Source organism: Peromyscus leucopus, chromosome 2 (assembly GCF_004664715.2).
Source record: "Peromyscus leucopus breed LL Stock chromosome 2, UCI_PerLeu_2.1, whole genome shotgun sequence".
NCBI lineage: Eukaryota > Metazoa > Chordata > Mammalia > Rodentia > Cricetidae > Peromyscus > Peromyscus leucopus.
In genome coordinates, this window is record NC_051064.1 from 118,639,447 (window position 1) to 118,656,937 (window position 17,491).

At 46.4% G+C, this 17,491-nt stretch overlaps 1 protein-coding gene across 2 annotated transcripts in view; it reads right to left on the reverse strand.

Moving 5' to 3' along the window:
* Positions 1–17,491, reverse strand: part of Armh1 (armadillo like helical domain containing 1) — a 42,108-nt gene that overhangs the window by 21,508 nt on the left and 3,109 nt on the right. The window contains exons 2-3 of one of the 2 annotated variants that reach the window (XM_028893241.2): positions 6,222–6,341; positions 3,773–4,000 (exon numbers count right to left, since the gene is read on the reverse strand). In XM_028893241.2, coding sequence (XP_028749074.1) covers positions 3,773–3,978 — 206 coding nt within the window. In that variant the 5' untranslated portion in view covers positions 3,979–4,000; positions 6,222–6,341. The remainder of the gene's footprint in view (positions 1–3,772; positions 4,001–6,221; positions 6,342–17,491) is intronic. The other variant, XM_037202862.1, reaches the window with a different exon arrangement.

Consider the following 17,491-nt stretch of genomic DNA (forward strand, 5'->3'; position numbering starts at 1 on the left):
AGGTGTGGAAATGGGGTCTATTGAAGAGTCATCCTGTCAGCAGTGGCTCAGTGTCCTCTCAGTGGCAGACACACGGCATATGGAGAAGGCTCGATGCCCAGTCTATCAAATGCACTGAACTGATTACAGAAGAGAAGAGGTGAGCAGTGCGCATGCCCCTTAGAAGCATGGGCACTTGCGGGGCGGTTAGAACACTTGGGGGAGGTTAGGACAGACCCTGCGGCAGAGGCAGAGGAAACATGGTGCCAGAAAACAGGGGGACAAGGGACAGTGCTTCAAAAGGGGCAGTGGACAGAGTAACACTGCACTCCTCCAGTGCCAGCACTTGGGAGGTTGAGGGGGGACGACCACGTGTTTGAGGGTAGTAGCTTGGGAGACACAGCAAGATCCCGTCCAGCAAAAGGAAAATGGAGGTGCAGTGGCTATAATAGAAGGGTTGAAAAACTTAAATGGGCACAAAAACCAATCCCCCAGTCAAATCCACCATGTTTCTTTTTTCCCGTTTCTTTCTTTCAGACAGGCAGGATCCCCCCCCCCCCAGACAGGGTTTCTCTGTGTAGTTTTTGCACTTTCCTGGAACTCACTCTGTGAGTTCAAGGCCAGCCTGGGCTACAGAGATCCGCCTGTCTCTGCCTCCCGAGTGCTGGGATTAAAGGTGTGCGCCACCACTGCCAGGCCAGGCAGGGTCTTATGTAGCCGAGACTGAACTCTTGAGCTTGTTATACCGGCAGAAGATGGCCCTGAATTTTTGATGCTTCTCCCTCCATTTTCCAAGTTCCAGGATTACAGACATTTGCCCACATGCCTAGCTTGCTTTGCTCTCTTTCCTTCCTGTTGACCTCATAAAATTCCGTCAACGTAATACTCAAAATATTGACATTAAGGCCAAGTGTGGGAACTCAATCTGTAATCTCAGCACTTGGTGACAGAGGCAGGAAGATCTCCATAAGTTCCAGGTCAGCCTGGGCTACATAATAAGTTCTAGGCCAGACAGTAATATAGGAAGACCTTGTCTCAAAATAAAACAAACCCAGGACAAAAAAAAGTTAATATAAAGTTCTTGATAAAATATCCAAGTTTTAAGTGGAACCAGGATCAGAGCATGTACCTCCCTCACCTCACCCTGTGGTCACAGGAAATGATGAGACAAACAGGAAAAACAGGCTAGACTTGACAGCAAAGTGGCTGCTGCTAACTGGTGAGGTTAAGGTTAGCCGCAGGGCAGAAGCCAGAGTTCAGGAACTGAGGTTTCCCGGGCTTGGCAGCTCTACCACCAAGTCACTAAATTCCTGCAAACACCAGTGTTTGCTGAGATGATCTGTGAACAGCTGGCGTGAGTCACCAGGGCACTTTTCAGAAGAGAGGACGGCCTGAGATGGCACACACCTGTAATCCCAGCATTTGGCAGGCCAGGAGTTCAAGGTTATTGTTGGTGTGCTAGCTAGTTTTTATGTCAGCCTGACACATTCCTGGTCATCTGGGAAGATGGAATTGTAATTGAGGAAATGCCTCCACCGGATTGGCCTGTAGGTAAGCCTGTAGGGCATCGTCTTGTTGATGACTGACATGGGGGGGCCCACCTCACTGGGGGAGGTGCCACCTCTAGGTTGGTGTTCCCAGCTGGTAGGAGAAAGCAGGCTTAGCAGCCATGGAGAGAAGCCAGTAAGCAGGGCAATTCCATGGCGGCCACATCAGTTCCTGCCCAGGTTCGTTCCTTGAGTTCCTGCCTGACTTCCTAGATGATGGACTACCAGCTGTAAAATGAAATAAACCCTTTCCTCCCAAGGTGTTCTGGTGGTGGTGTTTTATCACAGCAATAGAAACCAGAACACTTGGCCATACAGCAAGTTCAAGGCCAGCTTGGACTACATGAGACCCTGTCACCAAAAAAAAAAAAAAAAAAAAAAAAATCAAGAAAAATGGCAGGGTTAAACCCTCCGTCTACTAAATAAGCCTTCTGATAAGTAAGAGGCAGGCTGGCAATCTGCATTTAATTATTAAGGGAGGAGGAATTCAGATAAAGGGGCTCATAGAAAGGAAGGGGGTTCAGAGAACAAGAAAAATACACAACAGGAAGGTCTGAGGTGGGCTGGGGGTGAACTCAGTGGTGGACAGCTTGCCCAGCATGTGTAAGGTCCTGGGTTCTAGCCCCAGCACTAGGGGAGAAAAGGTCTGAAGAAAATCCACGGAGAGCAAAGTACTGTGGGGCTCACACACGGTACAGCTTCCGCTCACTCACTGCTAGCAATGTAACCAAACTGTCTTCGTGATCGGTGTCCAGGACGTCACACAGCACAGGCACTGTAACTTGTCCCTCAGCAAGTTTTTTAGGTTGAGTTGTTTATGATTTTACGTATGAGTGCTTTGTCTGTGTGTGTGTGCTCACACACCAGAAGAGGGCATCAGACCCATCATAGATGACTGTAAGCCACTTCTGGTTCTGGGAATTGAACCCAGGACCTCCAGATGAGCAGCCAGTGCTCTTAATCGAAGTTGAACCTCTTTTTCTCTAGTTTCCTAAACCAGAAGTGTAACAGTCTGCCTGCGGCATGAGCGGAGCCAGTGGTTGGATGTCTCCAGGTAAAGGGCTCAGATTCAGGAAGGAAATTGGAGACTCTTCCAGGTGAGTGGCACTGGCGTCACAATAACGGATCTGATTATCTAGGAAGAAGCAGAATGGAACAGGTGTAGAAAAGGCAGAGGCTCAGGAAACACCAAGAGTTAAGGGAAGGGAGGGCCAAGGAAGAAGAGAAGGGTCAGCCAGAAGGAAAGAGAAAACACCACAGCCGAACCACAGAAGTCAAGGGAACGGTTTTGAGAAGTGGGCAGAGTTGACTGACAGATGCCATCAGGAGGTCATGTATGAGGAATGAGGATGTGGCCACAGGGGTTGGCAGTCAGACAACCAATGGAGACCTTGGGGCACTGGTGGAGCCGGGCAGGCAGAAGTGAGACCACAGTGGGCAGAGGAAACAGCGGAAGGGGAGACAGGGAGACATGATGACCTTTTCAGCTAGTTTCATTGTGAAGGGGAAGGGCTGGCTGAGCTCAGGGTGGAGGCTAGGATTTAATTTTAATTTTTAGAGTTAATATCAGGCACGGTGATGCTCATCTGTGGTCCCAGCGAGTGGGAGGTGGAGGCAGAAGGATCAAGACATCTTTGGCAACACAATATTTGAGGCTGTCTTGGGCTACATAAAACTCTACCCCCCCCAAAAAAAAAGGGGTGGGGTGGGGCTGGTAAGATGGCTCAGCTCTTAAAGCACTGGCTGCTCTTTCCAGCACCCACATGGTCTGATGCCCTCTTCTGGCCTCTGAGGGCACTAGTAACACATGTGGTACACAGACATACATGCAGCCAAGATACACACACATACACACACACACACACACACACACACACAGAGACCGACACACACACACAAATAGTAACAATAAAAGATGAGAAATAAGTTGGTGATAAAAAAAGTGGAAAAGATGTAAGACCAAAACCAAAGTCTCTAAGAAAGAGAGTCAAGTGTAAAATAAACATAAACTTGACCCAGACAGAGTACTAGCTGCCCACACCTCAGGAGACAGACGGAGGTTAGAATGAGGACACACTTAGAGTCGGGAAGACAGACCGTCGATAGAATTCCTGCCTTTGGGGATATTTCTATCACCATTTTTTTTTCAGTTCTAAAATATTGGAACCAAGAGAAAAACTTCCTTTACTACAATCTGCCCCCCTCTTTGAATGACTCCCCACTTCCCACCAGGTCAGCAAGGATACATGATTCTAAGCCAGGTGGTCAGCCGTATGAGGAACAAGCTGGCCCCCTGCGAAAACTCCAGCTCCAGCTCAGGGCCAGTCTTGCCTTCGTTGGTCTCGATGAACTTGGTGAGGATCTTAGCTCTTAGGCCTTTGCCGGCATTGTCCCACTCTTGCAGAAAACTTAGGAGGCGGCTGATTGCGGCCTGCTCCTTTACAGAAGTCATGTTCAGCCAGTCCCAAGGCTGACTACAAGGTACAGAAAATGAGGTACCGGAATGATCAGAACCATGTGACTTCATGAGCTGTGCTTTTCTTTCTTTCTTTCTTTCCCTTTTTTTTTTTTTTTTTTTTGTTTTTTTGAGACAGGGTTTCTCTGTGTAGCTTTGGAGCCTGTCCTGGAACTCAGCCTGTAGCCCAGGCTGGCCTCGAACTCACAGAGATTCGCCTGCCTCTGCCTCCCGAGTGCTGGGATTAAAGTGTGCGCCACCACTGCCCGGCAGGCTGTGCTTTTCTACTGATCTACTGCAGGCAAGGGGGCCCTTTGTGCTGGTGGACTTATGTACAAAAGCCATGCTAAGGTGGTTGAGGGCGTGGCTCACTGGTAGCGCTTGCAGGAGCCTCTGAATTTCTTCCCTAGCACTGTGCACAACAAAACAAGTGAGCGAGTGATGGCTGGGGCTGTAGCTCACAGGCAGAGTACTTGCCGAGCATGTGCAAGGCCCTGGGTTTGATCCCCAACACTTGAAAAAAAAACCCATTATCGGAATGGCCACCTGCTACTTGAGCAGGCTTTAGCCAGGTTGTAACGGAGTGAAAAGCATCACGGTGGCCCAGAAGTGACACAGACTTACAGTCCCAGGACCTCCAGACACTGAGGCAGGAGGAGGAGGAGGATTTCAAAGTTAGCATGGGCTGAAGCTGAGAAAGAGCTGTTTCAACAGCATTGAAAACGTACACCAGGCTGGCCTTGAACTCAGGTCTGCCTGCCTCTGTTTCCCAGGTGTTAGGATTGTACTACAGTGCTTTCTTGCTTCTTCTTTTTTTTTCTTTTCTTTTTGAGACATAGTCTTGCTATGTAGCCCAGGCTGGCCTTGAACTTCTGACAAACCTCCTGCCTTAACCTCTTGAATGCTGGATTAGAGGAGTTCAGATAAACATTTTTTTTCCTGTGTGTAAAATTTGTGTGTGTGTGTGTGTGTGTGTGTGTGTGTGTGTGTGTGTGTAAAATGTGTATGTGTATATGTTGGTGTGCACACATGTGTGGACATGCATGTGGATGTGTAAAATGTGTATGTGTATGTTGGTGTGCACACGTGTGTGGACGTGGATGTGGAGGTCCAAGATTGATGTTTGGTATCTTCCTTAACTGCTTTTTAGCTTATTATTTATTATTTTTAATTTTTTGAGATAGATTCACTATTTAGGCTTGGCTGACTTAGAACTCACTCTGTAGACCAGGCTGGTCTCGAACTCACAGAGATCCGCCTGCCTCTGCCTCCCAAGTGCTGGGATTAAAGGTGTGCGCCACCATGCCTGGCCCTGCCATTTTATTTTTTAAGATAAGGTTTTTATTGAACCTGGAACTCACCAGCTTGGCCAGACTTGCTGGCCGTGGAGTTCCAGGGATACGCCTGCCTCGGCAACCACCTAGTGATGGTTTTATAGGTGAGGGCTACCGTGCCTGGCATCGGTGTGAAGGCCAGAAAAGAGAAAACACAAGATCTAGGGTGGTAGGGAGGAGGTTGCTAAAAGCCTCCGTGTCTCTCAGAGTGCACTTCCAGCATGATGGGAGACTGGGGTCTTTTGAGACTCCGCCCGCTTTCTGTTGATTAGTTTCGGCGAAGTTCTTCTTAACCTTGTACCTGAAGCGTTTATTCTAACTCTTTAAAACACCGCCAAGTAAAGCTGGTGGGAAGAACAGCTTCTTATTCCCCAGCTGGATTAATGGGCTGTGGTCTGTAGGAGCCTGTGTCCTTGGGAGACTGTTTTCAGTGGGGGGAGGGAAGGTTTAAAATAAACCCGTTTCCCAAAAATAGTTGTGATTGAAAGTGTTATTATCCATAACAAATGTTAGTGCTGATGGGACAGAGGCATGCGCGATTCTTCTGTCTGACAGACAAGTGAAAGTCATATTTCACATTATCACGGGGTTTTCTGTGATTTACAGAATATTTGTGAAACATTACTTGCAGCGGCCATGATTGATATGGAGGGAACAGCTTGTGTGTAGGGAAGATGTGTATTTCACAAAGACTGTTCAACACGAAATTTACAGTCCCATAAAGTGCTCCTACATCTTCGCCAGAGATCTAGTTAAAAGGACTTTACAGTCTGAAACATCCTAAAATTGATTCTAAATTAACGTTTCCTCACATGTATTTGAGATATTGATGGGGCCCTGCTATCAGGCTTTTATTAGGGAGTGATAATCTGAGGCAGGCTGAGACAGACGTACACACATACCAACCTCTACGACTCCCCAGAGGACACGGGGTGTGTGCTCCTGGGAAGGGATGCCACGCGGCTTCAGGAAGACACCACAGGGTACAATCAGCCTTCAGAACCGGGGAAACAAGTGTGGACCAACCTAAACACAAAAGATGACCAAAGCCTCATGGGATGCCATCAATTATGGCAAATCTATTGCAGTCAGAGGCATAAAGATACTGTCATAGGCTGTCGCCACCTTCAACAGCCAAACCAGCCTGAAGAAGATGGGGACCAGTGGCTGTTTTAGACCCCAGGGAGGAGGGGATGAGACACCAGCATTAACCATATCAGGATGGATTCTTCATAGGGTCAGAACTCGGGTGCTATCAGAGAAGCATCCAGCAATTCTGGGGTAGGGAATTCCAGGCAGGATGTGCCGTGTGACGGTCCTTCAGCATCCTAGGAGCTCACTCTTCCCTTCTGTTCTCCTTTCTCTTTGTTTTTTCTTCCTTTGAGACAGGGTCTCACTAGGCGGGCCTCAAACATGACCTTCTGTGCCCAGCACACCTAGCTTCAACTCTCAAGTGTGCAGGGAAGACCTATCGAGAGTAGCTCTCTACAAGGCGTGGGAGACAAGAGGTGCATGTGGCCTCATCCAGGGCCCTGGAGACGCTCGTGGGGAGGAGCAGGAGCTTTGGAACCAGCCTGGGCTCAAGACTGTGAAATCAAAGCAAATACTTTACCATCTCAGGCCCTGACAGGATCTTTTAAAAAGCATCTAGGATACAGTGGGGTCATCAAGGTGCACCTTTGTTTAATATGAAGGTACAGTGGGGTCATCAAGTGCACCTTTGTTTAATATGAAGGTATTTTTACAAGAACAGATCAGGGCTGGATGTGGTGGCTAACATCTTTAATCCTAACTTGTGAGAGGCAGAGGCAGGCAGATCTCTGTGAGTTTGAGGCTAGCCTGGTCTACATAGTGAATTTCAGACCAGCCAGGGCTATAGCCTGATATAGGCTATAGTGAGACCCTGTCTCAAAAACCACCACCACCACCAAAATGTTAGAAGGTATTAGGACATGGGGAGCCAAATGAAGATATAGGGAAAGATGGCCGTCTTCAATGGAAGCAGAGAGGTCTGGGCTCTTAATTCAGCTCTCAGACGGCAGACATGGGCAGTAATACAGTTCTGCTTTTTTCTTTTAAAGATGGACATGTGTGGTGGCGCACGCCTTTAATCCCAGCACTGGGGAGGCAGAGGCAGGCAGATCTCTGTGAGTTCGAGGCCAGCCTGTCCTACAGAGCAAGGTCCAGGAAAGGCGCAAAGCTACACAGAGAAACCCTGTCTCGGAAAACCAAAAAAAAAAAAAAAAAAAAAAGATGGACGTGTGTCAGCCATGTAATGCATTGCCCACCAAGGCCAGTAGAGGGCGTTGGACACTCTGGAACTGGAGTTACAGGTGGCTGAGTCACCACGTGGGTGCTAGGAATAGAACCCAGGTCCTCTGCTAGAGTAACCAGTGCTTGTGACCTCTGACCAAGACTCCAGCCCTCTTCCTGTTTAAGCCATCCAGCCTGCAGTGCTTTGTCACGGTTGCCTCAGCAAACTAATATACTACTATTACTTGATTTATCAATCTTGGACAAAATTTATTATTTATTATTCTGGCGGATGAGGAATTAGTTCTCTTGAAGTACTCCAACCCTCCCTTTCCTCTTGCCCATCCTCACAATATAATTTCCCACAATTTACAGTTAAATCAATAGTGTTTACATTATTGACCAAGTAAATAAACTCTTCAGCCAAGCAATAAAATACTATTACATTTTCTTTCCTTACAGTTTGGCTTTTACCTAGAGTCAATCATGGCCATTTCTTTTCAATCATTTAGTTCTAATTATCTGCAGTGATTTACCCTGCAAATGTTCCATATGTAGCAGGATTTTTTTTTTTCTAAATGTTCAACCCACATCTGACTAGCCTCTTCTCCCCGGAGACCTGTATCCACAGACCTCTTTCTCCTTCAGGTGGGACTTTTACAAGACCTGGTTTACAATTCTGCCTTGGGGTTTTCTCTGGCTGCTCTTCATTGTAGCACTGGACACCTTGTTTCGAATTGACTTACTCCTTTGTTTAATGGGGCGTGATCTGTAGTGGTGTCTGTGGGCATGTCCCGGAAAATCTGCTAACGCCTCTTCTATTGGAGGCTAACCGCGATTGGACGGGCTGCGTGCGTGACTCATGTAAGACATGGCAAGGCTTGATCGTCACACAGTCCCCTTTGCTTCTGTTGGTAAGTCTGACGTCATTCTGATTCCCGCCTGTGCCTTGGTGGCTCTCCTTGCCTCAGGACTGTGAAACCTTTTCTGAAACTGTGGACCGGGATGAAGCCCGGTAGTGGAGCGCTATCCTGAGCATGCATGAGTCCTGCTTGAATAACTTGAACTGGGGAGATGGGCACAGATCTTGTGTTTGATGGGTGCAAGGTTTGAGCATGGCACAGAGCCTTTTGTTTTATTGCATTAAAATACGTTAGAAATACAATTATTTATTTGTGCACACACACATTTGTGCATGCCACACTGTATGTGCAGAGGTCAGAGCACAGCTTGTAGAAATAGGTTCTCTCTTTTCAGCATATGGGTCCCGGAATGGAACTCAGCTCATCTAACCACTGAGCCATCCTTACCCCCTTTTTGTTTTGAACAATTTATTTATTTTTGTCATATGTGTATGGGTGTTCATCTGCACGCATATATATATACATACATATACATATATATACATACACACACACACACACACACACACACATACACACACACACATATACATTATAGCACCTGTGCCTGGGGCCTCCTCAGAGTCAGAAGAGGACCTCAGATTCTCTGGAACCAGAGTCACAGGTAGTTGTAAGCCACAATGTGGGTGTTGAGAACCTAACACAAGGCCTCTGCAAGAGCAGCCAGTGCTCTTAACCTCTGAGCCTCTCTCCAGCCCTCCACAGAGCCTTATAAAGAAATCATTGTAGTTCTAATAGTGTGAGCTGATAGGGCCAGCCCAGGACACCAGCCCAGGACACTTGCTTTGGTTTGGGTGCTGGCCGTTAGGGAAGGCCTATGGCCAGCCAGGGGAGACACAGGGAGAATTTCTAGGCAGAGGGAATAAAGCATGCAATTGGCTCAGAGGTGAGTGAGCAGACGATAAAGATCCCCTTGCCCCTGCCTCTTGTGCTCAAGTAAAGGCATGTGCCACCATGCCTGGCACGGCTTGTTCTGGCAATCTCTTGATTATTGCTTCCAGTGACTGGAGAATGGGACTGGAGAGATGGTGCAGTTGTTAAAAGTGTTTGCTGTTCTTCCAGAGGCTGGGGTGCAGTTCAAAGCACCCATGTTGGGTAGCTCACAACTGCTGTAACTCCAGTTCTAGAAATCTGAACCCTCTTCTGGCCCCCATGGGCACCTGCACACACGGCATACATTCATGCAAACATACACATTAGAAAAAAAAAAAAAAGATGGGGCAGGAGATACAGTCCCGCCGTTAAAAGCACAGACTGCCCTCGGAGAAGAGCTGGGTTTGATTCCTAGTACCTATGGTGGCTCACAACCTCTGTCACTCCAGTTCCAGGGGATCAGATGCCCTCTTCTGGCCTCCACAGGCACTAGGCATGCATGTGTGCACAGACATTCATATGTGTGCACAAACACTCATACACATAAAACAATAAAAAAAAAACACTGAAAATTAAGTAACTAATAAAAGGATGCTTGAAGAGGCAAGACTGGAGGTAGATGCCAGCTCAGAAGCCATGCTCAGAGCACCGCGGGGAAGACAGAAGCAGAACTCCTCTCAGGAAGGGACAACAGGGCCAGAGGATGAAAGAAGGGAGGGACAGAGCCTGCTCTCAGGGAGCGCAGGGCCCGTCAGGAGAACCCCAGCCCACGTCTCCAGTTTTCTTTGCAGTGCTGGGGATAGGACCTAGGGACACTTACAATGCAGGTCAACACTGTGCCACTGAGATACACTCCATGTGGCCTAGGCTGTCCTCAACTTGCTATGTAGCCCAGGGTGACCCTGAACACGCTCACACACACCATACACATATACACAATAATAATAAAAAATAAATTTTAAAAAAGGTCCCTACTTAACCGTATCACCGTTCACATTCATATGACTAGACCTCCAGTGCTCAATCTCCCAGGCCTTCCAGAACTCTCAATGATGTCCTGCCACCAAGAGTGCACCAAGATGCCCTTTCAAGCTGGGCGGCAGTGGTGCACACCTTTAATCCCAGCACCCAGGAGGCAGAGCCGGGCCAATCTCTGTGAGTTTGAGGCCAGCCTGGTCTACAGAGTGAGGTGAGATCCAGGGTAGGCACCAAAACTACACGGAAAAACCCTGTCTCGAAAAACCAGAATAAAAAATTTTTGTCCTTTGGCAAAACCCCTGGGCCATTTCGGACTCGTGGCTCTGTGGTCCTCCTTCTATCACTTTTCTCTCTCCCTGTGCTGTTAAAATGAACCCTCCCCTCGCTGGAGGCTGAGCTCAAGGGCAAGGGTTGGTGTCCCTGTCCCTGTGTCCCGGGGCAGGGTGGCATAAAATAGATGTTTAATAAATGTCTGCCGGCTGATGAGAAGCCAGCCAGCTCTTGTTTTGATGGTTATATCCGAATGCTCATGATATGTAGGTACATAAAACCACTGCCTTCTCCAAGCTGCCATGTGTAGAGTGGTAGAGCGCCATCCAAGGAGGCCAGCGCGAGGTCTATGAGGCATTTTACAGCAGCGACAGGGACGGCCATGTCAGCGTGGCGTCATCTTTGGACACTAAGAACAGGGATTTGGTGCCATGAACGGTCAGTTAAACTGTAATTGGAGAGAGCTGTTCTTCTGAAAACCATAATATTCTTCAGTTGCAGCCAAATGGCATCCAAGAAGGGGAGAAAAAATTTTTGAAATGTCAAAGAAATCATTTCCAATTTGGTGCTCACCAGCAGAGACTCTAATGATCAGGAGAAACGAGAAGCAAACAAATTAGCACTAATGGAAAATGGCTTTTGGGGAAGAGGATTTAAATTACAGTCAGCCCATCATGGCATGCAGCGGGTAATAAAAGTCAGTTTCACCAGCTTGATCCGAACTGGAGCTCCCATGGAATGCCAGAGAAAAACGTCCGACGCCATCACGCTCATTGGAATCTCTCTGTAAGTGGCAGCCAATTACAGTTGTCATTATTTTACCTTGGAGAGAAAATGATGTGAGAAATCATAGTACATGAAATTAAAATCCAGATTAGAAACCTTCATCCAAATTGTTTATGGCCTTCTAGTCTTGGCAAAGTCTTCTGCAAGAATGACCAGCATGCCTTGTCTTCTTTCCAGAACGATCTCTTTGATTTCCCTTCCATCAGAGGTGATTAATAAGTGGGGTCTTACCCACAAATCATTTCTACAGTGGCCAAAAAGTCCTTCAAGCAAGCAAACCGAAATCACAAAATTTCAAAATCTAGCTCCCATGCTAAGTCGGAGGTCCTCAGCCACACTCAAAAGGAAGCTACCAACCATCAACAACTATGAGGAGCCAGGGCTGTAACCCAGCACCTGGGAGACTGAGGCAGGGGAACTACCATAAGTTCAAGGCTACTCTGGGTTATGTAGCAAGTACTAGGCCATCCAGGACAGCACAGCAAGATCCTGTCGCAAAAGAACAAACCAAGCCAGATAAACAAACAAAAAAACAAAAACAAAAAAGAGCTCACTATGTCTTGTTTCTAGATCAAATTTCCCAGAGAGCTCCCCTTGCCAACTCTGTCCCCTAAATGCAGGACAGAATCTCGAGGCAGAAGCTGGTGTAGAAGCCATGAAGGGGTGCTTCTTTTTGGCTTGCTGTCCATGGCAAGCCATCATAAAAGCAAGAAACCTCCAAGACATGGTTATCAGCCTGGCTCACGCTCCCCAGGTCCCCTCACAGACAGAGGGGTCGCTGGATCCCTTTCCTGGGGGGGGTGTCACAGGTCAGAATGAAACAAGGCCTTCCCCTTGGAGTCCTGGCCTGCTTCCTCACTCTCAGCAGAGATAGATACGTCACGTGTGCTAGTTTTATGTCAACTTGACACAATTTAGAGTTATCGGAAGGAGGGACTCTCAGTTGAGAAAACACCTCTCTAAGATCCAGCTGTAAAGCATTTTCTTAATTAGTGATTAATGTGGGAGGGCCCAGCCCATTGTGGGTGGGGCTATCCCTGGGCTGATGGTCCTGGGTTCCATAAGAAAGCAGACTGAGCAAGCCATGGACAGCAAGTCAAAAAGAAGCACCCCTTCACGGCTTCTGCACCAGCTTCTGCCTCCAGGTTCTTGTCCTGCCTGAGTCCTGCCCTCACTGCTTTTGATGATGAACTGTCATATGGAACTGTGAGTGCAATAACCCCTTCCTCCCCAAGTTGCTTTTGGTCATGGTGTGTCATCATAGCAATAACAACCCCTAAGTAAGACATTCTGTGTCACTCAAAGATAGAAATATACTTTCAGAAACATGTTTAGAAATACATCCTTGTCTGTACATCACAGAATGTAATTACATGAGCTCATATATCTAGACAATATAATATGGCCTGATGCTACTAGGCTACAAATCTATACAGCATGCTATCACACTAGCTGTAGGTAACATAACACATTAGTAATTGCATATATGAACATTGAAAGGTATAGTGAAAACATGTCAAGGCTGGAGAGATGGATCCATAGCTAAAAGCACTTTTCAGAGGATCTGGGTTTGTAGCAGGAATCTTAAAAGTTCTTAATAAAATCAAACCTGAGCCAGATATTGGGGTGAACTGGAAGATCAGAGAACCAGAACAACCCACAGCTACCTCACCTTGCCGGATCCTCAGCTGGTCTTGTTTCCTGAGACTGGAGGCCTCTGAGTCCTCATCCAGAATGTCTCTCAGCTGAACTGTGCTGCTAGAAGCCTGAAAGCTTAACCAGCCAAATGCTTCTAGTTTCTGGTCTCTACGCCTTATATACCTTTCTGCTTTCTACCACCACTCCCTGGGATTAAAGGCTGGCTTTCTGGGATTAAAGGCGTGTCACCATGCTTGGCTGTTTCCAAGGTGGCCTTGAACTCACAGAGATCCAGAGGGATTTCTATCTCTGGAATGCTAGGATTAAAGGTGTGAGTGCCACCATTTTCTGACCTCTATATCTAGTGGCTGTCTGTTCTCTGACCCCAGATAAATTTATTAGGGTACACAATATTTTGGGGAACACAACACCACCACATGGGTTCAGTTTCCAGCATCTACATGGTGGCTTGTAACCACCCATAACTTCAGTTCCAGGAGATAGATGAACTCTTCTGACCTCTGCAGGCGGTACATGTACATGCATGTAGGCACAACACTTACATACATAAAATAAGTAGCTAAAAGGCTGGAAATGCAGTTCAACGGTGTAGAATCTGCTATGGTACGTGTGAAGCCCTGGGCTTGATACCATAGCCATAAAAAATATGAAAGATTAAAACAGTGAGACACATGTGTAGGGCACTTCCGAACGGAGCCCGTAGAACCCGAGGCTGTTTTGTGTGGCGCTGTAAGTAGTGTGGGAGAGAAGGCCTAAGGTGTTAGAGTAGGTTATGTAGATTTTACTTATTATTTATTTATTTATTATTTTGAGACAGGGTCTATGTAGCTCTGGCTATCCTAGAACTCACTACGTAGACCAAGCTGGTCTTGAAATCCCAGAGCCGTCTGCCTCTGCCTCCCAAGGCTGGGATTAAAAGTGTGCGCCACCATGCCGGGTCTGTGTACAGATTTTATAAGTACCACATTCTGGGCTGTTAGTACATGTATAGACACTTTTATTTCTTCAATAATAAATTCACTTTAAAACAAAGAACAAAACACAAATGAAAAGGTGCTGGAGCTCAGAGGCCTGGTGAGCAGGCGTGAGAACCCTGGGAGATGGTGGAACCCTTTGGGAGATGGATCTGGTGGGAAGAGGCCAATCACCGGTGCCCGCCGTCAAAGGGGATGCTGGGACCCCAGGCTGTGGCTTCTCTCTTCCACCGTCACAGTCTCCCCATCCTGACTTTCTGCCTGCCACCGGCCGGGAGCTGAGAGGCCGACCAAACTGGAACCTCTCAAGCATGAACCACAGTAAACCTCTAAGTTGCTTCTCTCAGACATTTTGTTACAAAGTATTTTGCTACTTGTCCAACACACTCAGTTTACTGTTGTTTGTTTGTTTGGAAACAGTGTCTCTTTACATAGCCCTGACTATATTAGAATTCACTATGTAGATAAGGCTGGCCTGGAACTTACAGAAATCTGTGAGTTCCTGCCTCTGTGCTGGGATTAAAGACATGTGCCACCATACCCAGCACTTACTGTTACTTTCTATACACAACAACAGTTCTTTTTTAAGTACTTTTCTTTCTTTTTAAAGACAGGGCCTCACTTGTGAGGGCTATTGCTGGTTGTCATCTGGAATTAGCTATAACCCTAGCAGCTGGGTACACCTTTGAGGGACCTTTCTCTCTCTCTTTCTCTCTTTCTCTCTTCTTTCTTTCTTTCTTTCTTTCTTTCTTTCTTTCTTTCTTTCTTTCTTTCTTTCTCTCTCTCTCTCTCTCTCTCTCTCTCTCTCTCTTTCTTTCTTTCTTTAAAGATTTATTATGTGTACACTCTTCTGCTTGCATGTATCCCTGCAGACCAGAAGAGGGCACAAGATCTCATTAAAGATGGTTGTGAGCCACCATATGGTTGCTAGGAATTGAACTCAGGACCTCTGGAAGAGCAGCCAGTGCTCTTAACCTCTGAGCCATCTCTCCAACCCAAGGAATTTTTCTTAATTGGATTGTCTGAAGTGGGAAGACCCACCTAAATCCGGATCTCTTGAGGTGGGAAGATCCACATTTAAATCTGCACCACACTTCCTTGTGGCAGCCTATATAAAGGACATGGAAGAATGAAGCACCTGCTGTTTGTTTGCTTGTCCTCACTTGTGACTCACTGATATCAACACCTATTTCTTTGGGATTCCAGCATTTACTGAAGACCACCTGAGACATTCAGCCCTATGAACTGAACATGTACTGGACTCTCGGACTTTCTATTGGGAGACAGCCATTGTTGGACTAGCTAGAACACAGTCTGTAAGCTACTCTAATAAACCCCATATATATTCATTCTGTGTTCTGTTCCTCTAAAAACACTGACTAATACACCATTAAACAAGAATTCCCTAAGTTTCCCATTACCAGACCTACCAATGCCCTAATCTCAACATGCATTCTTCCTTTCTGTCATGTTTCAAATGTTCCTTTGTGTGTGTGTGTGTATGTGTGTGCGTGTGTGTATGCATACACACACAAGTATGCATGCATATGGAAGTCAGAGGTCAATGCTGGGTGTCTTAGTCAGTGTTCTATTGCTGTGAAGAGATACCATGGCCATGGCAACTATTATAAAGAAAAGCATTTAACTGGGGCTGGCTTATAGTTTCAGAGGTTTAGTCCATTATCAACATGGTGGGAAGCATGGCAGTGTGCAGGCAGACATGGTGCTGGAGAAGGAGCTGATAGTGTTACATCTTGATTCACAGACAACAGGAAGTAGTCTGAGATACTGGGTGAGGCTTGAGCATATAAGAGCCCTCAAAACCCACCTCCACAGTGACACACTTCCTCCAATAAGACCACACCTACTTCAATAAGGCCACACCTCCTAATAGTGCCATTCCCTTTGGGGTCCTTTTTTTTTTCCAAATCACCAGTTTTTCATGAGCTACTGAAATCTCAAAGCCCACCCCCAGTGACACACTTCCTCCAATATGGCCACATCTCCTAATCCTTTCAAATAGTGTCATTCTCTGGTGACCAAGCATTTAAATCTATGAGCCTGTGGGGGCATTCTCACTCAAACCACCATATTTCATTCCTTGGCCCCCATAGGCTTATAGTCATATCATAATGCAAATATGCATTCAGTACAACTTAGAAGTCCCTGTAGTCTATAACAGTCTCAACAATGTTTACAAGTCCAAAGTCTCAGGGTTGGGGATTTAGCTCAGTGGTAGAGCACTTGCCTAGCAAGCACAAGGCCCTGGGTTCGGTCCTCAGCTCCAGAAAATAAATATAATTAAAAAAAAAATTTAAAAAAAGTTCAAAGTCTCTTCTAAGACACAAGGAAATCTCTTAACTGTAACACCTATAAAATCAAAATAAAAAAGCAGATCACATACTCCCAACATACAATGGCACAGAATATACATTACCATTCCAAAAGGGAGGAAAGGGAACATAGTAAGAAAACACTGGACCAAAGCAAGACCAAAAACCAGCTGGGAAAACTCCAAATTCTGCATTTCCAAGATGTCAAAATGCTCTTCAGATCTCCAACTCCTTGCAGCTTTGTTGACTGCCACACACTTCTTTCTCTAGGGTTGCCTTCACACTCTTAGCAGCTTTCTGCAGCAGGTACCCCACGACTATGACTTCTCCAACATCTTGGGGTCTCCAACAAAATCCAGGCTTCACTTTCACATCTTCACACAACAGCCTTTCTGGGCCTCCAAGCAGGAACTACACTGACACACGCCTGACCTTGGCGGCTTTCCTTAGTCGAGGAGGGAGATTCCACAACCCCATCTTGTATTCTGGACTCTAAAGCCATAACCACGTGGCTGAAGCTGACAAGTTCTACTGCTTGCTGGGGCTGGAACTTGGCCACCTTGTTCAAATACATTTTCATCAGCTTTCTATTTTGATGGTTTTCTTCACTGTTTAGATTCCTTTAATTTTTTAATTCCTTTGCATAAGTTGGAGGCTTAGCTGGGTGGGGTCTTGCCCCGAGGTCACCACTCCCTTTATTCCACTGAGCATCAGGTTTTCCCTTAATCTTTTTATCTCATTGAGTATTGGCCATTACACTTCCTGGGTGCTCATTTCCTCCTCAAATTGTACATTTTGTATTTTCCTTGCTCAGCTTGCTCCTTTTCATTATAGATCTACACGAGTGACATCTAATAACCACATGACAGAGTCAATACTAGGCTGCCTTGAAATCTCCTCTGCCAGTGCCATTAATCCAAAACTCTTCAGTTTAGCCTGTTGCAGAATATTTGTTTAACTAGGCAAAGAGAATTACATTTGTTTATGTTGTGGAATATTGCTTTAACTGTGTCAAGGTGTGTCACATTTGTTTATGTTGTGGAATATTGCTTTAACTGTGTAACGGTGTGTCACCTTTGTTTATGCTGCATTTGTTTAATGACGTAAAGATGTGTTGCTCTGCCTGC